Raw genomic sequence first — 27531 nt, 5'->3', positions numbered from 1 at the left:
GAAAAAAAAAGAAAAATTTTCAACCAACAAATAACAATAAATATACCTATTTATCAAGTTTTTAAATTTTATATTTATTAGGAAAGGAAATATAAATTATTTCTATATAAAATTTCAATTTTTTTTCTTCTATTTTTATTAATTATATATTTTTATTTTTCATATATAGTGATTTTTATTTATTTTTTTATTTTTTTTCATTTAAAGTATGATATTAACAGGATCATAATAAATTAATTAAAAATAATAAATAAAGGTACTAAAAGTATTTGAGTATTGGTATCACAAAATTACACTTATTTTCTTGAATAATAATTTTTTTCATATATTTTTTATTGTAAATTAAATTTAAATATAGTTTAATCGACATGAAGGTGTTTTAAGGTCCTTTGATTTCTTGTTTAACACACTGTTTAAATGCTTCCCAGCCTTCACTTCTTGGTTGTGTCTGTAAAAAATATGAAAATGTAATAAAATTACCAGTATAGCTATCTATATTTACTACAAATATAAATTATATATTTTTATTACTAAATCACAAACATATACATAGTAGTAGTAGTATTGAATGATTAATATTGTAAGCTGTTATTATGATGCATGCCGAATTTATAATATGATGATATGTATATCATTTAGTTTACCTTGAAGCCACGATGTAATCTATCCTTCATAATTGCAATGAATTCCTCGTAGGATAATTGTCCATCTCCGTCAACATCAAACAAGGCAAACACCGTGTCGATAATGTGTTTTGATATACATGTACCAGTACATATTTTAACAGCTCTCATAAATTCATCTTTAATTATTAAATTGTCAATTTTTATAATTACTACTTGTTTATATATTTATTTATTTTTATTTATTTTTTTACCTTTTGATATTGGATGATTTGCAAGGGTATACATTCTCATTGCTATTGAAAAATCATCAAGGCTATTTAAAAATTGATAAAATATCTGGAATTCATCAAAATTAATATTTGTTTGATGCTGTAAACGATCAAGTAATCTTTCTAAATATTTATCATATCTAAAAATAATAATAATGATATTTAAATTATGATTTTTGAGGGGGAAATTTTTATTTTGAAATTTTTGTAAATATATTTTTTACTTACTCATCTGTATCAAGATAAGTATATCTCAATAAAATTTTAGCAAAATCTAATTCAGTTATTGTATCTTGTCCTTTACTAAATTCACCAAATTCCAATTGAAGTACTTCAAATTGTAAATTTTCCATAAATTGACGAAAACCTTCATATTGAAGCTCGTATTTACCATCTTTACCAAAAAAATGTATCATCAATGATGTATCAATACCATCACGTCGTAATAAACCCTAAAAAAATTTTCATTTAAATTATATAATTATTTATAAATTAAAATTGTAAATTTTTTTTAAATTAAATATATATACTTGATCATAATCTTCAATAGTTGATAAATCACCAGATGATATTTTTTTGTCAGCTTCAAGTTGTTCAACACCATGTCGTCCTTTCCAAGCATGACTAAATATATTTTCCATCTAATGAAAAAATAAATATAAATAATTAATTGAAACATCACAATGTAAAACATGACAATTAATATTTTTTTCATTGCAAATAATAATTGTTAACATTTACAGAATTTTATTTGAAAAAAATAAAAAAAATAAAAAAAATTCACCTGAAACATATAGGTATATTAGTAAAACAAGTAATAAATTAAAATAAAAGAAAAAAAAGGTAATATTTAATTATGAAAAAGTAAATAAAATAGCAATAATAATAAATGAAAAAAAAATATTTGATAGAATATTACACATGTGAAAGAAATCATGATAATTGACAGTGAAAATGAGAAATATATTTATGTTGTTGGACACGCGACTCTTAAGTCAGATGTAATTAACGGTTGTTTATTTATATATATCTGTGTGTGTGTATATTTATTATGTATATTAGTAAAATGATTCATTAGACAGAGTTTATCGCAATTGACACATGCAGAGTCTAGATAATACAAATGATATAGCTATGTGCAATAGTGTCAAGAAGAATTTCACATAGTAATATATTCTCTTCAAGTCTTCATGTTATAATAAGCAAATATATACTGATATATTAATATTATAAATATATGCAGAGTAGACATTAGTTGATGATGCATAAAACAAGCCTAAAAGCTCATTAAAAAACTTGACATTTGAGTTGTTTATCAATTCGTTAAGAGTTTCTTCACACACAGGTTTTTTTTTTCATTATTATAATATTCATCATCATTATATTTGTGCTTTAGTTGTCACGCGACAATATAATCAACTAATAAACTAATCAACTAATTAGCTTATGCAGTTGATAATAATTTTTAACAATATATATTCTCTCAGGCATATAGAAAATCAAAGTTGGATTTTATTTCGGTTTATTAACTTTGTCCTATAGACAAGCTGTTATTTAAAAATTTTTTATACTAAGTTTATTTATTCTTTTTGTATTTTAAATAATTTATATAATTTTTTGATAATTATTGTTGCAGATTATGGGAGTTTTAATGGAACAAATTGATGACATTTACAGCTGCAATAATGGTGAGTTTAATAATTTTTTATTTCGATTTTTCAAATGACTAAATTATTTTTCCTTTCGCTATAATTTTTATTATATTATTAATAATGTACAACACTATCTACTATCCCCATGAAAATTTATATACAAGACTATTTTTTAAATTAATTTTCCGAAATTATTTAATTAAAATATTATAATTATTACCCGATTTTTATTTTAATATTCATTCTTGGATGCAGTCTCATCTCTTATATTATGATGAAGTTCATTCGTTGCATTTTTCATAAAAAGCTGTTAAAAAAAAAATTACATAAAAAAAAAATTAAAGCAATGAGTTTTTTAATTTAAAATTGCATTATCATTTTGATTAATTATGCTTTTAATTATTAATAGCATTAATGAAGTTTAATTATTGTTATTATATCAAAACTGCAATTTTTTTTTTCAAGTAAATTTAATAATTATTTATCAATATTTTTTATTATTTTTGTCAATATATTACTCGTCACTATAAAACTCACGGCATCAAGAGCCTCTTTGCTTTTTCGTTCCTTTACTCCGTAACTAAAGAGTCTTCTGATCTGTGAAAAAATATTTTCATGCATGACGGAAATTACATACATCAACAGTCAATGTCTTGTTATTTTACAAAACAAACATATATTTATCGTCAAACATATATACTGTACATGACTATTTATTTATCACTAGTTTTTATTTATTTATTTTCCTTTTTTTTTCAATGTAAATGATGTTTACTTTGTTAATCGTGCCTATATATAATTAATCAGTGAATCAATCAAACAATATTATTAATAAAATTAAAAGAAAATTAAAAAAAAAAAAAAAAACGTAAATAATTCATTTCTTCTTATTAATATAATAAAAAAATAATTTAATCTTTTAATTAATCATACTAATATATTGTGATAATACAATAATTATATCTGATTTAATAATAACTAAATTATTGTAATCTTTGAATTAATTTAATTGAAATATTTAACTTAATATCTTACCACAAGAAATTCATTCTTGTCGACTCTTTCATTACCATCAGTATCAAACATATTAAATGCTATTCGAAATCCAGTTTGTGGTTCTGTAAAACGCAAAATAATAATAATTATTTATTATTATATTAAAAGATTTATTCATTTTTTTTTTTTTTTTAAATTTATTTAAACATTTTTACCAAGATATAAGTGTATTGAATTATATTTTTTTTTATTTCTTTGATGTAACAAAAAACTCACTTGTAAGTATTGAAAGTAGAAACAAATATTCCGTGTACGATACAATTCCTGTAGAAAAAAAAAACAGCTAATTTAAATTGAAAATAAATAAAATATTAAACGACTTAATATATATAACAGCATATATCTGATAAAATAAATATTAATTTTATCGTGTTTATATGTGACAATAATCAATATTAACTGTGTCTACATAATGCAGATGTTGAGATTATTTATATTAGTATTATCCAAATGAGATATTAAAATCGAAAAAAAAAAAAAAAATTAACAAATAAATAATAAAATATTCTAAATACACAATCAATCAATTTTTTTTTTTTTTTAAATTTTTTCTCTCCTGAAGGTTGCGTGCTTGTATAAATGTCTCATTTTCAAATAGCATTGCGGCTCATCAGATCAGGAAGATCAGCATTATAACTTGTTATATTGCCTATATATATATATATTGTGAGCTTAGCGACGATCGAGAATTTAAAGAACGAACAACTTGTCCATATATGCGGCAAGATTCTATACGTGTATAGTTCACTAAATGAAAAAAAAATGAAAAAAAAAAATAAAAAAAAATTATAAGCTTGCGACGACAGAAAGAAACGAGAATTTAAGAGTAGACTATATATATAGTATATAAATCGAGAATACATAGTAGTGATGGTACATCTGCTTTTGCCTTATATATGATTTTTTATATATATATATTTTTTTTAATATAAATTATTTTATATCATGATTCATACTGTTGAATTACATTACCGCAATATTTTATTATTTCAATATATATATTTAATATTGCTCTCATCGCGTCAATTCAAAATGATGATTGATGTATAAAATATATAATGCAAATTATTATATATATTTAAAATGAAAAATGTAATTTTTTATATAAATATTAATTTTGATTTTTCATATTGATAACCCGTAACAAATTCAACTGAATATAAGGTATTTAAAATTTTTTTGATTTTTAGTTTATCGAGCCGGTTTTTCAATGACCAGACGATATATACTTTTTTTTTTTTATTTTTTTTATATAAGAGAAAAGACGACAACGACGAAGGCTCATTACCAATAGTGACACGTACGCAAATCCCATCTTCAAGTATCAATTTTAATTTGCCTAATATATTCATAGTTAATTGCCCAGAATAAATTATTGATTTGTTTCTTTATAGACTTTATTTGACGTGTTTATGTTATTAATTTAAAAAAAAAAAAAAATAAACTCTCTCTCTATACAATTTTATAGTGACATGTTTTTTTTTTTTTAAGTTGACGCAGATATATACCTATCAACATGTCATTCATTTATTAAGTGTTTTAATTCATACTTTATATTTAAAATAAAATTATTTATCATCAATGCGACTGTAATTTTCAATTCAAAATTTATTAATTTATAAATTGTAATTAAATTTTACTTATACAATATTTATATTTTTTTAAATACCTTTTTCTTTGATTGTTCTGAATAAATGAGGACCTCCACTTCGTAATACAGGAGTTGTATTTTTTATTATTTCTAATTCTCTTTCAGTAAGCACTCGTCTCTTGTGTCTTGCTTAAATTATTAAAAAAAATGAATTTATAAAAATTTAAAAATCATTTCAAATTATTTTAAATACTTTAAAGTTTTTTTCATTTAAAAAATAATTTCATGGTGTTGAAATTATTTGATAAATTGATGAGTTATTTAATTTATTCAATTTTCATTTAATAATTCATTCAATATTATTGAATTTTAATAAATTTGTTAACTTACGTCTTGGCTCTGATTCAACGACACTGTCAAGAAAATCCTGTGGTGTCATGTATATCTGACCATGAACATCAACCGATGCGAATTTTATAAATCTTCTTTCTCGCATAGTGAATTTAACAGCCCTTGGGGCATCGTCATCACGCTGAAAAATATATATAATCAAATAATCATATTTATTGTGTATAACATAATAAATCTAAAAAAATATATATTTCATCTGTATATTTAACATTTTATATCATCACAACCATCAGCAATCTATACTATAAATATAATTCAATAAAAAAAACATTATTATACAACGTATACAATTTCAATATCAATTTCGCGATATGAAATTTTATAAAAAAAAAAAAATAATAATAATATATATATTGTAAATTAAATATATATTTATAAAAATAATAAAAATATTTTTAATCTGACGAGTATTTCAAGCAATGGATGAATGAATTTGCATAACATCAGTTTTATTTATATTTATATTTATTTATCCGTTATTTATTTTTTAATTTAAATTATTATATTTTTTTTTTTTTTGTAAATGATGTTTTGCTAATGTACTTCTTGGATACTTGTTGCGCACGTTGACACACACTTTTGACACGAACAGAGGCACATTCGCATGGATTCACCTGTCGAAACAAACGCCCTACGGGAGTTAACGAGCCATTGCCGCACAATCTTGTTGAAGAAAATAATGTTGAATGTGTGTATATATACATTTGAGGGGCGCCAACTTAACACACAACCGCAAGATAAAATAAAAGATTGAGAGTGAGATCAAGTTTAATACAAGAGACCATGGTAATTATCATAAATGAGAAATGAAAAAAAAAATAAATAAATAAACGACGACGACGACGACGAGTTGCGGCTATTCCATAGTTTGAAAAAAAGAATTTTTTTATATATTTTATTTATTTTTTTCGACATCGTTTCTTTGGCAATGGTGGTGATGATGATGATGATGGTGATGGTAAAGACAGAAAGGGGATGCTGCAAGAATTGCAAAGTATAATTTATTCAAACCAACGAGTTTTCTTTGGGTGGTGGTGGTGAACATTCGACATGTTTTTATATTTTTTTTGTTGATTCGTTTTTAGCTTTTATGCCTTTAACTTTTGCCTGATATATTTTTTTTATTATTTTCAAATACAACTAATGGAAATATATATACAAAATGAATTTAATTTGGACCTTGGTGTCCAAGTGATATGTATGGACATGCATATATATAAACGTAGGCGCCAAAACATGTCGTATACAAGTTGGCCAAAAAATAAAAAAAAATATTAAATAAATAATAATAACAAACGAACAAACAACATATTCAATGTCTAGCATGTTTTAGCTAATTGACATTTTTATTATTATATATATAGCTTTATATTATATGATTTTTTCTTTTTTTCTTTTTTTTATTTATCTATATACACAAAGAAATATATATAGGTATATTAGACAAAATGATTAATATTATTTTTTTAAAAATTTATTTATTGTTTAAATGAAATTATTATTTTTATATATGCAGTATTTTTTAATATATATATAAAGCGTCCAACTGTGATAGGGTTTGAAAAAAAAAAAAATTAATATTGTTGATGATTGTGCTCGGCTAGACATGTCAGAATCATTACATCAACAAAAAAAATTTAAAAAAAAATTAAATGTAATATATTATATCCAATGAAATTGATACCATAAAATTCACTATAATATTTTCCGTTTGGATATTATACTCCACATAAAAAAAGAAATTTAATTGTATATTTGTAATTAATTAATTGGTTTATTTATTTATTGTTGAATGGTTATCGAGTATGATAATCATAATGATGCATATATATTTACATTTCATCGAATATCAATAATTAACTCAAATATATTTTTTTTTTTTTCTTTTTTTTATTTGTTATATTTCATGAGTCTGTTTGTAAGACAGCTGGAGATATGCTAATTGCCAAACAAAATGTACCTGAGTAGATTGAATTAATTATCCCAGTTGTGGGTTCTAAACAAGCGTGAAATTAGTTAAGGTTCATGTCTGATGCTTATAACGAATTCAGTGCATTTTTTTTTCTCTTTTTTTTCTGCATAAGGAATCTCATTTAACATTTCGATGTTTATTATCGCGTGATGAATCAAATAAAAACAATGTTTATTTGTAATTGAATATTTGAGGCTTGATTTTATTGCTTCCAGCTATTATTTATATATAAAAAAAACAACAACAACAACAATGAAATTTAAATAAATGATGAATATATATAAATAAAATAAATTTATTTAAAATTAAGGCATTGTTTGTACATATATTATTCAAGTGTAATGATTAAAATCTAACAAGTACAATTGATTAAATTAACGAGGTAAATAAATTTTTATTTTTTTTGATTATAATTAATCACTTGATGATAAAAGTTGTTAATTTATCATATTGTTTTAATTATCTCTCACACCTTTTATTTGTTAAATTGATATTTATTTTATTTTTATTTTTTTTTTTTTATTGTTATTTATGGTATAGAGGCTGTTGTAAAAAATATAAAAGTTATGTTAAACATTCAGCATGTTTTTGCAACACTGTATATTCAAAAATACAAAATTTAAACCGCACCTATTATTATTTTTTTTTTTTTTGAATCTCTATATTATGAAAAGAACAATATTCATTTGTCTGAGAAACCCTGACAATTTTAACTTTTTTTGAAATTTTGATCCTGACCTCCTATCTTCAAAAAAAATCCCGATAATGACCTTTACCTTCTTAGCTACATCTTTTTTTTTGGCCTAATTTACTTAGATTAGTCTGAAACGTGAAGAAAAACTGAAATAAATACATATCATAAAAAATTTAGTGAGAAGGTCAGGGTATAAACTATAAAGATGCAAAAAAAAAAAAAATACTCTGCATATCCAATAATACTATGTACTGCAACGATGTAAATGCAGTCTCTTTAGGATCATCTGGCTGATGCAGTAATTTATTTTATATATTTTGACCTGAGTTAATTTATGTCAATTATAAATGTTAATTCATAACAATATATTATTCAACTACACACTTGCAAATTACTCTAATAAATAATAATAAAAAATAATAATATAAAAAGCTAAAAACCGCATGAATTCATAAAGTTTTACGATTATTTGTTATAATTCTGGGAAATATGACTAGACTGGAAAAATAATTAAAACAAAACAAAAAAAAAAAAATCGTAATTATAATTTTATATTATAAAAAAAACGAAAAAAAATGTAATTAGATACTTGTTTGGCAGGTTTTTTTATCTACGTATATTTTATGTATGCGAAAGTGCAAATTCCATTTAATAAAGATTATTGTGAAGAGGTTAATGCCCACTTACTCAATTAATTTTTTTTACACTATTATAATTTTGATATCATAATTTTATTATTATATTTTTTTGTGATAATTAACGTGTAGTTTTTTGGATTTTATTTATAATTTTTTTCATAATTATATTCAGCCCATTTCACGCCTTGTTGATCACTTGTTTATTTTCAATTTTTTTTTTTTTTTGAAGATCTAAAGGCATATTAAAGTTGACTTGGTAAAAATATTTCGTCCGACATTGTCTAACCATCCATTAAATTAAATTCTAGTATTATTTTTGATTAGAGCTTTTTATTTTTCTTACACTCAAATATCAAACTGACAGTTTTATTTTAAATATTAACATAAATTTAATTTAATAAATATAAATTAAAAAATCATATAAATTTGTTTTTAAAAAAAAATTATTTAGTTTATTTTTTAATTGCTTAAATTATCGCGTGTTAATATTTTAAATAAATTTAATTAAAATAATTAACTTTAACAATATTGTTTTAATAATAATTTAGATTGAAATTTAATTTTTTATTAAAAAAATATTGATAGATTGATCAGAAAAAATTATCTATACAAATTATATCCTGTTATTTTTTTATACGAGCACATTGGCGCGCTACGCGCGCCTGTATCTATACCTTCTAAAAGGTTCATTGTTCATTGATTTTATAAACACAAGTATTATCATAAAAAAAAAAAAAGAATGAATAAATTGACGAAAAATTTTTTTAATTTATTTATTTACACATAAATCACACATAATTCACACGTAATTTTTAGTCTAATAACATCAAGATTGAATGTTTACTGAAAAAGTTGTGCTACCTTAATATGTCAATTTTAAAAAAAAATATAAAAAATATTTAAAAAAATTTTGTTTTTGAATTATTTCTTCACACATAAAAAACACATAATTCGCACAAAATTTCAAGCCCAATTGCATCGAGATCCGATGATTATTAAAAAAGTTGTGCTAGCTTAATATGTCAATTTTTAAAAAAAATATAAAAAATATTTAAAAAAATTTTCTTTCAAATTTATTTCTTCACACATAAAAAACACATAATTCGCACAAAATTTTAAGCCCAATTGCATCGAGATCCGATGATTATTGAGAAAGTTGTGCTAGCTTAATATTTGAATTTTTTAAAAAAATGTAAAAAATAAAAAAAAAATTTTCTTTTAAATTTATTTCTTCACACATAAAAAACACATAATTTGCACAAAATTTTAAGCCCAATTGCATCGAGATCCGATGATTATTAAAAAGTTGTTAGCTTAATATGTCAATTTTAAAAAAAAATATAAAAATATTAAAAAATTTTTTCAAATTTATTTTTCACACATAAAAACACATAATTCGCACAAAATTTTAAGCCCAATTGCATCAAGATCCGATAGATTATTAAAAAGTTGTGCTAGCTTATTTGAATTTTTAAAAAATAAAAATAAAAAAATTTCTTTCAAATTTATTTTTTCACACATAAAAACACATAATTCGCACAAAAAATTTCAAGCCCAATTGCATCGGGATCCGATGATTATTGAGAAAGTTGTGCTAGTTTAATATTTGAATTTTTAAAAATTAAAAAAAATAAAAAATTTTCTTCAAATCTTTTATTTTTTCACATACATAAAATATTCTACACAAAATTTCAAGCCCAATTGCATCGAGATCCGATAATTATTGAAAAAGTTGTGCTAGCTTAATATGTCAATTTTAAAAAAATATAAAAATATTAAAAAAAATTTTTTCAAATTTATTTCTTCATACATAAAAAACACATAATAAAAAGTTTTCTCCGTACCAAGAGATCTACAATTATTAAAAAAGATGTAGCTTAATATGTCAATTTATTTAAAAAAAATATCAAAAATTTTTTTTACTGCTTTTTTTGTTGTTTTTTCGTTGCTAACGAAATAAATAAAAAAATAATAGAAAAAGGCAAACAAAGAAATTTGTATGAGAGTAAGTGAGAAAAAAACAATGACCAATCAAATGTTCGGAAGACCGATGATGTTTGTCCTTTTTATATTAGGATAACTCGTTGGATTAATAAAAAAAAAAATTTATAAATAATATTTTTTTTTTTTTTTTAAATAAGCTTTTAGTTTTTGCAAGCTTATGCAAAACTATTTTCTAATATAATTCCTATATTAAAACATAAATTTATATATTATTATAAATACAATTTTTTTTTTTTTTAATTCTAATCAATTAACCAGTGTTTTAAGTCTTTAAATTGTTCATAAATTTATCAATACGAAGTAAATCTTCTTATTCAACATTTTTCAAAATGAATTAAAAGAAAAAAAAAATTCTATTTAAAAAATCTATTGCTACCTGCATCTCAATATAGAATCACGAATGATTATTTATTTTTTTTTTTCATTTATTATTTTTCTTTTCTCATCTAAAAGAGCTCTTCTCTTTATAATCTTATTATTATTACGATCTCTGATCTACACACGCAAGAGATGAAATTAAATTTATTTATTTTTTTTAAATACATATATATACATTGCAATTTGTAATAGTTCACCAAGGGTACACGGGAGGTTGTCGAACTCGCCTCAGCTGCGATAACGATTGATCATCATCTCGCCAAAATAAAAAAAAATAAAAATAATAAATCTATACATACTTTTATCAATCAAAATATCTTATTAAATCATCATATATATTTATCTATCATTACTAATGTATACATATATGAAAAATAAAAAAAAAAAATCATTTTATATTTATTAGACAAACTTACCTTGCGCGGTTTAGCTGCGTGGACAACATTTACGATGTTATAATTTTTACCAACAAAAAATATAACCGAACCAAAAGTTAAAATTACAACACTTGTTTTCATGAAACTTATCATATTATAATTACATTTTTTATTATATTGTTTATTTAAATTATTATTTAGCGTTAATTGAGATAAAATTTTACCAAATTTACTAAATATCGCCATGTTTGTTGGCTGTATTACTCAGAAAATAGTGTACGAGTGTTATGCACAAGCTAAATACTGCTAAACATAACGCGCGGGCGCAAACTGTAACACACATCTTCAAATAAAATATATATATAAGTTAGTTTTTGTGTGTCATTATATAAATAGTACAAATACAATCATAGTTTTTTTTTTGGAAAAATCAATTTTTTAAAAATACTATAGACAAAATGAAAATGCGCTGTGACCTTATAAATTTATCATCGAAATATACTGAAGTTTCTAAGATTTGAGCTTCATAAAAATCAAATAAATTAATAAAATTAAATAAATAAATAAATATATATTTATAAATTAATTAAAAGAAAATATTTATTTAATTTTTTTTATATTTATTAGATAAATGAAAACTATATAAATATTTATTTAAAAAAAAAAAAAAAAAATGTATATACTCACCGCAGTTATAATGATGATTAAAATTCCAAGAATATTTTTTAGACAAGACAGAAAAAAGATGAAGTATTTTGAAGTTGTATCAAATTGAGACTTATTTTATAAATGATAATAAAAATAAATTCAAGTTTGTTCATTGACATTTGTGTTGAAGTAATTTGAAGTAAACTGAGTATGAAATACGGGAAATTACCTAGTTTAAAAATTCTTTAACTGATGACATGATGTATGATGGTCTATCAACTCGATCATTCGATCATTGATGATTTAAAAAAAAAAGCGCTGCGGCATCGTTTGTTTAAATATATATATGAGATAGTGCAACTAAAGGCATTCCAAGTGTTTAGCATGGTCTTGAACTATAAGTATATTTCCTTTTTCAGTTGATAATGATTGGATTGTGCACATGTGCACAGGAAATTTCTTTTTTTTTTTTTTTTTTGAATTTTTCTTCTCGATGACAGACGTAACAAAGATTATTTTATATATATATAATAAAATTAAATTAATATTTTTTTTTAGAAGGAAAGGAAATTCAGTAGACAAATAAATATGATTTTTTTTTTTTTTTTTTTTCTATTTGATAATTAATTTTTTTATTTATTTTTTTTTCTATTAAAATTATATTGTGATGATAATTATTATTATCAATTTATCATGATTTATGAAAATGATTTTTTGAGCCCACTTTTACAATTTTTTTTTGTTTTTAATTTTATAATTACTAATACAGAGATAATTTTACATTTTTTTTTCTGAAAAATACTGAATCATTCGAAGAATACAAGAAAAATTATGTAAAAAAAGTTTTTTTTTTATTATTTTTTTTAATTTTAAAAAAGATTTTTCTTTTGTATATTCAATAAATGTTTTAGTATTTTTCATAATTTTTTTTGTCAATAATAAATATTACCATTGAATCTTTTGAGTAATAAAAAAAAACATTTTTTTTCTTTAATTATCACAAGGTATTTGAGATGTTTAATACACTTGTGGGCTTTTGATTTATATTTTTTTCAAAAAAAAAAGAAAAATTAAAATTTTCAAGAATACAATTTTTATATACTTTAACTCGTAAAACTTCTTCACGCTCTATTTAAATACTTGGGCTTAACATTAATAGTTTTTTTTTTCTTTTCGTAATTATTTTTTATTTCTTACTAAATTTTTTTTGTTATCTTCTTTTCTTTTTTTAATATTTCATCAGTCTATGAGATTAAATATACAGTATCAAGAATGGCAGTACAGAATTTTTGAGCTTTAAATTATACAACTTTTTTACAGCTCAACAATTCACAAATACATTTAAAAAAAAAAAAAACACTTCATTCGTTTTTTATTATATTATTGCATTTCCACTATCTTTCATATATATATTAATAATAATCATCCACACACAAACATTCATAATTATTATGTTCAATTATTATTTCATCATTGACTATTAAATTTTATTTTATTTACATATATATCGATATGATGATAAATATTTTAAGTGCCTCATTTTAATGTCAACCAGTATTAATACTGACTCTCGGTACACGGTTTCTGGCAATGACATAATTATATTTTAATTCAAAAAAACATTATTTTTTTTTTACATTAATAATAAACATTCAAAGTTTTTAAATAAATTAAATTCTTTTTTTTTTTTCATTGAGTTGATGTCTTGTTTACAATATTTTATCATAAAAAAAAAAAATCATAAATGACTTTAATTATTGTTTACATTATTGCATTATTATTATTTGATTTTTTTTTTAATTAAACCCCTTTGAAAATATCAAAAATATATATCATAAATGTATATGATGTATTAAATTTTTTTGTCACTACTTAATATTAAAAAAGAAACAAAAAAAAATACTAGGGGTAATTAATTAATTATTATAATTATTTTTTTTAATTAAAAAAAAATAATGAGAGTAATAGGCACATGATTTATATTTATCTTGTTGAATATATATATTTTTTAAATAATATATAAAGTAATAATAATATATTTTTTTTAATTTAAAATGAATTATAATTTATTTATTTTTTACATAGCAAATTGACCAATTGGATCATTTAATTTTTTAATTATCGTATCATCATTTAATTGTTTATTTATATTTAAAAATTGTAATATTGATTGTGTTGTTGCTTTAGTATAATCTTCAGTTCTTTCTGGTGGTGTTGTATCCATTGTTGTCATTGGTATACCATAATCATTTGTTATAATTGTATCTTCTTCATGCGAATTTGAATCTTCATCACTGACCTCAACTGAAGAGTCAATTGTCAATGATATATCCAATGAAGGATTTAATAATTTTGATGATGATGATGATGATGATAAAGTTGAATCAGTTGTTTCTGTTTTAACAGTTATACTATCGATTGTTGAATCTTCTAATAATGCACTATATTGTTCATCAATTTTTATATTTTTTTTTTCAATTAATGATTTATTATTATTATCATTATTAAAACTACTTGATAGTGGTGAAATATTATCAATCAATTTATTATTATTTTTATTAAAACTATTATTAAAACTACTTGATAATAATGAAATATTATCAATTGATTTATTATTATTATTATTATTTATTGATAAATCTTGATCATTTAATTTAGCTTTATTTTTTAATTTTTTATTTTTATGATTATTATTATTATTATTGTTATTTTTTTTTTTATTATTATTATCAGTGTCTTTTCGTGATTTACGTTTTTTTGTTGATGCATCAAGTATTTGTTGACGACAAAATTCATCACTTGCTGCATCTTGACATGATCTTTTTGATTGTAATTCAATTTTATCATCAGTCTTAATTTTATTTTCATGATTTTTAATTGATATATTACAATCAAATTTTGGTTTATCATCAATTTTACATCGTCTTTTACGTTTTTTTCTTTTATCATTTTTTTTACATTTAAATTTATCCTTGTCATCTTTATCATTTGGCAATATTATTGGCGATGATTGATTATGATTTTGATGATGTCCATGTGATTTATTATGATGATGACGAATATTATGTTTTGGACATGTACTTATTTTTTCAATAGCAACAATACGTTCTTTTGGTACTGTTATTGGTAATACTCGTGCATATTCAGCAAGTTTATCCCAATTATTACCACGATATTGTACTTTACGTGGTTGTCCATTACGATTTAAACCTAAATAATAGGTTTTACGTGGTGTTGACCATCTTACTGAGCTATATGTATTGTATCTACTTTGTTCAAGCATTTCGTTGAATACACATTCATCTGTATATTCTCGCTGAAACAAATGAAAAATAAATAATGCAATTATTTTGGGGAAAAAAAAATCATCAAGTTACTTTATGAATAAATTTAATCAATAATAAAAATACGCAATTTCAAATAATTCGCAGTGACTTTATTAGTCCCTTGATCCACAAGATCCCTTGATTATTTTTATACAAACAGTCATGCAATAAATTTAAATAAAAATTTAGTCATTCAACTTGTCATATTAATGACAATTGTGTGACAAGTATTTATTCGAATGTTTTAAAAATATATACAAGTGAGGTCAACTGACGTGAGCTGACACTTTTAAACCGCAATATGACATCTATCAATTTTTTTTTTTCCCTTTTTATTTTTTTACCTCTAAAAAACGTCATAATTTAATATGTATATTTTTTTATTTTAATTAAATAAGATGTAATCAGTATTATTGAATATTATTTTTTAATTAATTTATAATAAATATGTCTTGTATTTTATTTAAAGTTATTTGAAAAATTCATGAAATTAGATTTTTTTATTTTCATATCAAGATGAAAGATATTAAGGTAGATGAGATTATGACTTTTTTTTTTTTTTTTTTTTTTTATATGAAAGTGGTATGTTTACTGTGGGTCAATTGAGTCAAGTGATGCTTGTGAACATATACAAATAAATTTATATATACATACAAGCTGTCTACTCGCAAATAAATAATATGCCAAATTTTTTTGTTTGTATATATACTTGCTATATGTAATTTCATTTAATTTATTACTTTCACTTGAGTAATTTTTGACACGCATTTGACAGATTACTTGGGTTCATTTATAAGTTATTATAATTTTTTTTTTTTTTTTTTCCTTAATTTTTTTGTGCTTCTGAAATGAAGATTCATTTGACCTTTTTTAAATAAATCATTTTTCATATTATATAAATCAATTTCATATCATTATCATTCATGAAAAATAAAAAGTTTTTTTTCTTTTTATGCTGGTGATTTTATTTTTTGTTTTTAGTATATAATTATTAGTTAAATCGTATAATTTAACTGACTCTATCCAGCAAGTCAATAACCCGTTAAAAAATTATTAAAAATACTCAATTATTTATTTATTTACTGCTTGTTATTTGGAAATATTTATAATGTGTATTGAAGATTTTACGAGGTTGTGTGGTTTGCCTTGTGGGCACTGCAATTTTCAGTTTGTTTTTTTTTTTTTTTCCAATTTTTTAAATTTACGCGGTATATTTGAAGTTGTGCATCATCAAAAAGTGAAGCTGATGGCAATCAATCGATTGAATAAATCACAATAAATATTTAAGCATAAAATTAAAGAGAAAAAAATAAAATTGCAATATTTATCTCAAACTATTTATAAGTTGCAGAAAATATTAATCTCAAAATAAATGATAACCTATTAATGGCAATGTCAACAAGTAACTTGCTACAATTTATTATCACTGGGAAGCTATTAAAATTTATTGAGTATTTTTGTGTCGATGGTAAAATTCCAAGTTGGGGGTAATTAAATTGTATATTAATCATAAATTAAACTTGATAAAAAAAAAGCAAAAAAAAAAAGCTGATATACATAATTACATATACATGTATTTGTGTGGGTTGATATATGTATTTAATATAAAAATTGCAGTAATGTATATTGATTAAAAGAAAGTGTGAAAATGGTACATCCAGTTTGCCTACGTGACAAATTGTAAGAAGTGTGGCAACGATGTTTAAATATGTTGTGTTAGTTTTAAAGTCTCATGCTACTTAATATAATTTCAGTAATTTTTTTTATAACGCAATTGCCAAGTCTGAAGATCCCGTAAGAACTTTAAATCTTTATTCATATTCAAAAAAAATAAAAATTGTTTTAAACATTCCACATATCTTATTCCGGTAAAACTTTGAATTTTTTTTTATATATGTTTAAAGTAAGCTCATTTTTGAAAAAAAAAAAAAAAAAAAAAAAGAAATTTACATTTATTTATATTTAAAAAATAAATAAATAAATAACATTATATAGATAGTGGAAACAATATTTACGTTTTAATTGTTGGATTGATGAATTTTAAATTTCTTATATTCATGTTTTCTGCGAACATTATTTTGCCTATTTAAATTTAATTTTAAAATTTTAGCAGTTAAAAAATTTCAAGTTAACGTTGTATTTTAAAATATAAAATAAATAAAAAAAAAAAAGTTGAAAGTTTTGTCGGCATTAGTATATACGTTGTATCCTTCTAATCCGATGAGTTATAATGTTTTTATTTTTTCGTTATAATTGAAGTTGCTATTTCAACCCCCTTTTTATCCCCCTTTTTTTTCTTGACAAGATTATACTAAATTTACATTACAAGCTTGTCTAAATTATTATGATTATTATAAATATATATTTTAATTAGATGTAATGTCATTTGTTGATATGAAAATGCGTGAGAGAAATATAATCACAAAATTAAAAAGTCGAGGACAAAGGTGTTACGTGTCGGTGCGATGTAAAAGAAAACGATCAGAAGCAATAAAGAGACCGGAAATTCTATTGAATTTAACAAGCATACGTTTTGAATAGTTTAAGAATAAAATTTTAAAATCAGATAATAAATATACATTTAATCATGTGTATCTCACGCGAACTCATATACAGTTTTTTTTTTTTTTTTTCTTATTTTTTTATAATTAATATACCAATCAAGTTGTTAGTTTTAAAAAAATTCTCACTAAATTTTTGAAATTTCCTTTTTCTTTGACAAATTTATATTTATGTTGAAATTTTTTTTTTTTTTTCAATTATTTCGAAATTTTTACACGCGTGTTTTAAATTATTGGGTGAAATGCAAAAATTCCCGGCAATATTCATCACTAAATTCTCATATCTAACACGTTTTTCGTAGAAATGGGATTAGCGTATATATTTTTTTTTATTACCTTTAAAATAAGCGTGAATATATTCAATTAGTATATAAAATGTTGTTAATATATAAATAAAATAAATATTAAAAAATATAAAATATATTTATGTAGCACACTGATTTCAAATAGTGAAAAAAAAAAATAAAAAAAAAAATAGTACTACATCAAATTGAATTGTCAAATGTTTAAAAAAAAAAAAAAAAGTAAATAAAAAAAAAATAGTTTTCTTGTAGACAAAATATCAGACACATACAGGTGAATGAGATTTAGCCTGTGATAATTTATTTCGAGGCTGCGTATGATGGAGCAACTTCAACTAGGTTTTGCTTTCACAAATATTTTTTTTATTTTTTTATTAAAGCCATGAGAATACACATAAAATGTAATATAAACCATTGCCCATTGGAATGTAATATTTATTGATATTTATATTTAATCAGCAACGAGATCCATAAAAATATTATTAAAAAAAAAAAAAAAAAAAAGGACTATGATGCGTGAGATTGGGTCTCAAGATACAATAAAAGTACACTGATCAGTCAAGAATGATATCCATGTGTTTTTGTGTTATTTAAACATAAATATAATAATAATTTTTTGTTATGCCTTGAGGCATTTGTGTGTGCGGTCTTCTAATATATATAATGCTTCTTCAGTTTCTCCAAGAATATATTATTAAAATATATATTATATACATATTTTTCATTTTGATAAAAAATATAATGTGTGGGTTAATATGTTTTTGAGGATGACACGTGTGCAGTGTATATTGACTTGGACTTGTGTCGACGAGACAAATCATATATAAATAGTATATATATTATAAAACCATTAAAATTATATTATTAAATTAAATTTATACTCACTGAACCGTATACTAAACCACAAGCATCCATACAAAGATATAGACAAGTTGCGACACCCTGTATTTTAAGTTGACCAATTGAAACTGATGTCCTTTGAATAATTGCTGTAATTAAAAAATTAAAATAAATCATTCAAAATGACAATTAATATATATTTATAAAAATTTTATTTGCCATTATTTTTACACGTGTTTAATTTTTAAAAATCTGTTTTTCTTTCGGCAAATATTTTTGATGTATGATTTTTTTTTTTAAAGCTTTTAAGACTCGATGAATGATTGTTAAATATTTGTCATTTAAAATTTATAAAGCTCCTTAAATTAGTGTAAACCGGGAGTAGTGCCATGCGAAGGCTACTGACCCTGCAATGTTATATCACCATGGGCTCATCTCTCTTTCCGTATACTACTACTCTTATGTGCCACACAACTAAAATAGAACTGTGGTCATTGTCTTGTCCGTTTTGTCGCAAGCAAAACTAATCTTAAAATCCGCAGTCTTTATTCATATATATATTTGTCATTTTATTTTACAAAAAATGTATTAATTAATTTAAAATTAATCCTCCCTTCTTTATACAACTAAATTTAACCCAAAAAAAAATAGATATATTTATAAAATTTTCATTCACAATATTCTTTTGACTATTTAATTGAAAAAAAAAATATATTTTTTGCATTATTCAAAAATTACAGACAAATATTTTACTAATAATGATAAAATTTTATTATGCAACAGTTATATAACTGTATGGTTTTTTTTTTTTTGTCTAAATAAACCAGACAAAATTTTTTTCAAGTATACTTATTTTTACGGAAGTGATTGAACGAACAAGAGCTTCTATTAGAATTTTTTTTATCTTTTTCATTTTCCATTTAAAAGGTTTACTGTATATAAAATGTATAAGATTATGGAGTATTACAAGATAATCTTTCAAGTTTAATATCAATTTTTAAGTGGAAAAAAAAAGCTATGAATAAAATAAAAATCAATAGAGCACAGTGGTGAAAGTGGTAGATATATTTAAAGAGCTTTAAACAAGGACCATTATCTTTGTACAATGGATTACCTGACGCATATAGACATCAAAAAGAAAGACGCGGCAATTTAATATATATATATACACATGCAATGTTGAGCATTAGGCTGTTGACATGACACATTTTCAGTGCATTTTGAATCCCACTGACACAGACGAATATACATTTCATTGTACACCCCAAACGAAAGTGTCCCTCTCTATCATATATTCTAAATTAGCTACTTCACGAATCTCTACATGCATTTTATTATTTAACAACAATTTCTATCAACTAAAATATACATTTCCCCTTTTTTTTTTTTAATTTTATTTTTTCTTCTTCCACACACAATTAGGCTTGCAAATAAACATCATACATCATAGTTGGATACATGAATATTTTTATATATGCGACACTGATTTGCAAACATTTAAAAAAATTTATTTATATTTGAATATTTTTTTTTCATTTTATTATAATTTATTAGCCCTTGTACTTTTACTGGGCGACAATAACGTTGTTGTCATAATAAAAACATTATACGCATACATGAACTTTTGAATATAAAATTTTTTTTATTATACTTTTTTTTTTTTTTATTAGTGATTTGTCAATTCCTATGCATCCTTATACTTGGTAGTATATATCTACAGGAGGCACAATATTCGCATGAAAAAGGAAAAAAAGAATATCAAATAAATAAATGAAAAAAAAATAAATAAAATCGATAAAGCAAAATAAGATGTTTAAAAGTTTAGTTTAAGAGACGATGAATACAAAAATATACAAGAAATATATGTCCAGGGGGTCGTGAAATTCAACTGCAAAAAAATTCCACGAGAGACATTATTTAAATGAGTTAACCGGGCACCACTAGAAAATGTGCATATAAAAAAAAAGAAAGAAACAATCAAAAACAAAAAAAAAATATTTAAACGACAAGGATGGAATATAAAATATCTGATTATTGCAATGAATTTATACTGTATTCATTAGGTCTCACAAATTACTCATTGACTCATTTCGTGAATAAATAGAATAAATGAAATAAATATAAAAAAAATAAAATAAATATCGGTCACAATTAAATCAATAATTAGTTAAATATCCATAAATTGATTTTATTATTTTAAATAAAATTGCTATATATTTATTTTGATGCATTTTATTCATTCATTTTTTTTTTTTATGGTCTGGATTTAATGCATTCCAAGCAAAGATATATACATAAAATGCGAGTGGTTGATACAGAAATGTAGCGTGCGCCTGGCGCGAGAATGAAATAAAAATTCAAAAAAAAAATAAAAATAAAAATAAAGGTATATCGGAAGTATGTAAATTGAAATGCTTGCGTGGGTATATTATAGTCGGTATCTATAATGTAAAACAAAAGAGATATAAAATAAATGAAAAAAAAAAATAAAATAAGATCATAGAATATTATTTCAAGGCGCTAGGAATCGAACATTTAAAATATTTTATTTTATTATATGAAAAAAAAAGGAAAAAAAAATAAAAATAAACATAATCTTTATAAATCTCGGAACATTAATCTTTTTTTTTAAAAAAACAAGGTCTATAGGGCTTTTACAGTTGGCATATACAAACCAAGTTAAATTGATGTTGTAGGGACGATCGGTGTTATCGATAACTGATCAACAGTTCAAATAGCTTGAGAAACAAGAGAATAATGAAGACGATAAAAACTTTTTTTTTTTTAAAATATAATTTTTTGTTTTTATTTTTACTAAGAACACATTATGGTAAAATCTATACAAAATAGACTAAACATATAAACTTAAGTAAGGTATATATTTATAATGTCCTAGACAAAATGAAAAATATATTTGAAAAAAAAAAAAAACATTTTAAAAACACACCACTGGAATTTCATTTTAGAAATTTTTATTTATTTCAAACATTTATATATATTTTATAATCTTTTATATATACAAAAAATATATAAATAAATATTTTTTTTTTATTTAAATTTATAAATATATTCGAAAAAAAATTAAATAAAATTAATTTAATAATTTTTTACTGTCATTGTTTTTATTTGAAATAAAAAAAAAAAAAATTATTCATTATATGATTTTATTTGAGTTTTAATTTATAATGTGAAATACGCGGAAATAAAATATGATGGCCTTCATAAACAACTGTACACATCATTTAATTCCAGTTCATCAGCCGCAAAACTTGACATTATCAAACTGCTAAATAGTTATATACTAATTCGCAATATCAATGTCAACACATAGACCCACAATTATTATTCTCAACAAATACTTAGCATATTTTCATTTAAAATAAAACAAACTAAAAACGTTTAAATAGAATTTAATTAATTTAATATATCTAATTAGTTATTATAATTATAATTTATATAGAATTTTTTATCACTTTGCACGCTTTAAAAGTTTTTTTTTTTTATTTTTTTTCTTTTCATTACATATGATGGTTCGTTAGTGTAAAACAAATACTACCAAGTTGATAAATATTTGTTCATTCATTAGGATGAGAATCAGAAAATGTGGCTTACTAAAAACTTGACGAGCATCTATTCTGACTTTTAAACAAATTTAATTATAAAAAAAGAAAAAAAAAAAAAAACTAAGACCACACAACCTTGTATCAAATTAATTAATAGTTTTATACATAAAAACTTGTTGCAATTTTATGTTGAAAAAAATATTTTTATATAAATTTCATTGTCTAATTTGTGTTGAGGAATTTTATCAGTGTTGATGTTCATGCGTAATATTAATTATAATAATCGCGAATATTATAGTTTAATGAATTTTATAAAATTGCAAGTATAAAATTTTATAATAAATATTAATTATTGGCTATTAATGTTTTTTTTTTAAATTTATTATATTGTCAAGTAGAGAATGCGTGTATGAAATAAAAATTAATCAATAATTCATCACATTGTTTCTATGAATTAATAGAGCACATTATTTTTGATCAACAATTTATTTAATTTCTTAATTTAATGGATTTTTTATTGATTCAAATTGATATTGAGACCAATATTTTGTTTGATAATAATTATTATAATGGCAAATAGTTTTTTTTTTTTTTCTTTTTTTTTTTGGTTGGCGAATAATAACCGTTGATATTTCTGCACGTGATTCGGATCAATTATCGTGAGACGATGAGTTGAAAAATAATTAAAAAAAAAAAATTTGATTTATATACCAGGAATTGTATTCTATATATTTAAAAGATTATTTTCAATAAAAAAAAATCAAGCTGTATAAATAGCTATTCACTAAACTTTATGATAAAAAAAAAATTTTATTTAAAAAAATTTTCCTAAACTATGTTCTTATATAGTATAAATAATTTAGAAATTTTAAAAATTAAAATTATCAATTTTTCGATTGTTGATTAACCGTGTAATTTATTTATTTATTTAAAAAAAATATTTTATATAAATAAGGTCAAAATATTTCAGCATAAATTACATGCATGTATTGAGAAACGGCAATTCCTTGTGACCAGCACTCAGGATTCATCCTGCGCGTCGGTCCCCATATCCTTCATCGGTCAGATTATCTCATCCACGCGCGGCAAAATTTATCTGTAAGAAATCAAAAAAAATTTATAGGTCTCTGTGAATTGGTATTTTTCATAACCGTTTCGTTAGAATATAGTTTGTCGGTATATTTTACTTTACGTACCTCGGTTATTATTTTTTTTTTAAATTGTTTTTTTGCATTTAATTTATATAATATTTCATGTGTTTTTTAATTCTTGATTGATAAAATACATGAAATATGTATTTAACCGTAAATGTGAAACTCAAAATTTACAATCTTGAGGTGTGTGATATAGTTGTATTGGTGTTAATATTTTCATCAGACACTTGTTTGCTTATATCATCATTATTTGGCCACTCAAGCATTGAAAAACACAATTAAATTTTCAAAAAAAATATGCAAAATATATAACCGATTTAACCGAATTATTAATTATTTTATTCTAGCGTAATATGGTCATGAAAAATACATATGCAGAATTTAGTAACTATAAATTCTTCTTGTAATTTCATAGATAAATTTTTGTTTCTTATTTATACTACTGCATTTTATTTATTATAAGTTGTAAAAAAAAATTAAACACATTAATAAATAGAACGAAAAAATATTTTTAAATATTTTGAATACATGAATATATAAAGCTTTTTTTTTTTAATATCAAATCATTTTATTTTATCTAAAATAAAGATACATAAATTTTTTTTTTTACAAATTATGATATGGGAATCGTCAAACCAAATATTTTAATATTAAAAATAAAAAAAAAATTATTACTTAGATATACAACCGTGCGATTGTTTAACGGTAAATGATTTATAAAAATTTATTGAATATTTTTTTTTTTTTTTCGATAATAATTCACACTAAAGTGTCTGTGGTTTTTTTTTTTTAAATTTATTATTTTAATTTCAAACAGCCAGTTGTTGTGGTACTTTTTGACCTACTCTTTAATTTTCTTTTTGGCTAATGTTTTGTTTTTTTTTTTTTTTCGTTTGAAATTGTTGGTAAGTTTCCAAAGTGATCATTCAAATTTCAATCAAAATACATCAAAAAAAAAAAAATAAAATTGTATTTATGAAATTTAATTATTTATATAATTAATATAATAAATAATAATTATCAATTTATTTATTATTAAAAAACATAATCGAGCTTTTTATTAATTTTTTTTTTTTCTTTATGATTAATTTATTATCAAAATTACATTTTATAATTTATATTTAAAAAAAAAATTATATTTTTATAATTTAATGCATCTGCAGTTAAAATTTAAAAGAAAAAAAATAAATAAATCGATGCGCCTGGTAATTGGAAGGTTCCTAATTGACTTGGCGTATTTTTGGATCAGATCGCCCACTTACGTTCCAATCATTGTCCATCGTTAAATTCGACGTTTCTAAAAGACATGCGTAACGCGATAAGTTTGTGTCTACGGAAACAGGTATTTCATCATCAACATCAACATCATTATCATCATCATCATCACATACTCTCACAAATTAAAATAAATAAAAAATAAAAAAAAAAACGAAAATTGTACTCACTATAATTTGACGGATCACTGGAACCATTAACAGTACCATCTGGAAATATTTGAAGAAATCTATTCTTAATAAATATTTGAATTTTCTTAGATGGTCCAGTAATATGTGATAAATTTGCTGATCTTTCAGCACGTATTGCTGCATCATAATCAGCTGGTGCTCCATTAACAATATTTAATAATGTACCAATACTAATAATTTTAATATTTGTTTTATTTATTGTTTTTGTATTACCAAATAATATTATTATAAATAATAATAATAAATATATATATGAATAATTTTTATTATTATTATTTAAAAAAAAATTTTTTTTTTTTTTTTCATTTTTTATTATATTTTCACAATTTAATTTACACTTTGAACTTTTATCACTTTGACTCACTAACCACGCGTAATTATTTGGTCTGCTTGCTTTATTATTATTATTAATATTATTATTATTATTTATATTATTTTTATTTTTATTAATGTCACTTAGTATTAATGTATTATTTGAAGTATTTTTTTGTAAATCAATAGCAAGACAATTACTTCTATTTTGATTTTTTTGAAATAATAATTTTGATTGAATAAATCTAAATTGAAGATAGAAATCACAGTGTGTATGATTTGTATCGTCACGATAGTCAAGTTCGAGGTGATTGTTTGATATGTCAAGTTCATCAACCTTTTTACTTGTATATTTTGATATATATTGACTATAAATATTTTCATTTTTATTTTTATTATAATTATTATAATATGTTTTAAATAATAAAATTAATTTTTTACATTTAAATTTATGTTTTTTTTGTTTTTTACGTGATATTATATTATGATTATAAATTTTATGATTTATAATATAATTTTGGGTATTATATTTTATCAAGTTGTTGCATTTTTGATAGATCGATATTGGCCAGTCTGAATTATGATGCAGCACCCTTGGCCCGCCCGTGTCGATCTCACCGGGCATGACGCTCTCATCCACACACTTTTATTATTTTTGTTAACTGTTATTTTAAAAAAAATTTTTTTTTTATATAATTTAAATAAACACACACACTTTATTTGTATTTAATAATTTCAAAATTTATAATGTATTTAATACACTTTGGATCACCAGTATAAATTGATGAGTTTATTGTATTGGTCAGATAAGACATTATTACTGATCGCTTGTAAGTAGCTGTGAGGCGATATAAAATGCAACAAATACTGTTGGCTCGTATGCAACCGAGCCTCACGTACTTTTTCATCTCGTCTCATTTAACTTGTTATTATTATTATTTGTTTTTATTTTATATTTTCACAATATATAATTGATGAAAAAAAAAAATTAATTCATTAACACAATTATTAACACACACAAATATATTTAATTTTGATGATCAGATTATTTTAATAATTATCAAAATAAGTCAATCAAAGTCATTGAACTTTGTAATTTTTTTAAACACACATATGCACACACTTTTTATTTTTTTTTAAACTTTTAACTTTTAACTATCCAATGTTTTATAAAAGTTGATTGAATTTTTCAATTTTTCTTTTATATTTATTGATGCGATATTTAATTTAACGAAAAATAAAAAAACTTGTATATATAAAGTACAAAATTACGCATGTAATTTTAATTTATTTAATTTATTAATTTGTTTTTTTTTTTTTCGTTATTTTGAGATAAAAGAAAATTGAAAAAAATTAAAATATATATTGATATAGTGATGAATGATGTAGGCTGATCATGCTGCTTGTTACCTTTGGCAATTCCACTTTTATGGCTTGCACCTGATCTTTTTCTTCCTTGTTACACTACACCGTTTTCAAACTCGCTCTATTAATCGCAAGAACGTATCCAACCGACACGTCACTGGTTTCGCCTTAACGGCTGACTTCCTTTACTCGTCTCCTTCTTCCACCTTGCTAGATCAAACTAGCTTATGGTATCGATATTACAATCAATCGATTAAACATGAAAATATATCAAATTTTTTAACTTTTAATTTATTATTTTTTAAACTTTATTACTGTGTATTATT

The 27531-nt window shown here is 22.2% G+C and overlaps 2 protein-coding genes across 3 annotated transcripts; both read right to left on the bottom strand.

The window, feature by feature from the left end:
• Positions 1–54: 54 nt before the first annotated feature.
• Positions 55–11982, bottom strand: LOC122858020 (calcium uptake protein 3, mitochondrial). Of its 2 annotated transcripts, XM_044160634.1 has the most exons (11): positions 11708–11982; positions 5585–5726; positions 5273–5383; positions 3820–3867; positions 3583–3665; positions 3085–3144; positions 1426–1536; positions 1124–1347; positions 878–1035; positions 645–802; positions 55–448 (listed from the first exon to the last, which is right to left on the bottom strand). In XM_044160634.1, exons 1-11 carry the CDS (start codon positions 11912–11914, stop codon positions 380–382), a joined length of 1371 nt encoding a protein of 456 aa, XP_044016569.1. In that variant the 5' UTR covers positions 11915–11982; the 3' UTR covers positions 55–379. The 2 variants fall into 2 exon arrangements, with proteins under 2 accessions (XP_044016569.1, XP_044016571.1); XM_044160636.1 differs by lacking the exon at positions 3085–3144 and having other exon boundaries at positions 113–448.
• A 2411-nt stretch (positions 11983–14393) lies between these two features.
• On the bottom strand, positions 14394–25745 carry LOC122856513 (putative uncharacterized protein DDB_G0291812; the record flags this gene model as incomplete). The annotated part of the gene is made up of 4 exons (XM_044158189.1): positions 14394–14855; positions 14988–15632; positions 19391–19494; positions 25508–25745. Coding segments are annotated over 4 exons (1449 nt in total), but the record flags the coding sequence as incomplete, so codon positions are not given.
• Between the last annotated feature and the right edge of the window lie 1786 nt (positions 25746–27531).

This window comes from Aphidius gifuensis, linkage group LG5 (assembly GCF_014905175.1).
Source record: "Aphidius gifuensis isolate YNYX2018 linkage group LG5, ASM1490517v1, whole genome shotgun sequence".
NCBI lineage: Eukaryota > Metazoa > Arthropoda > Insecta > Hymenoptera > Braconidae > Aphidius > Aphidius gifuensis.
Note: the sequence above shows the minus strand (reverse complement) of the source record. Positions and strands in the feature narration are given on the sequence as shown.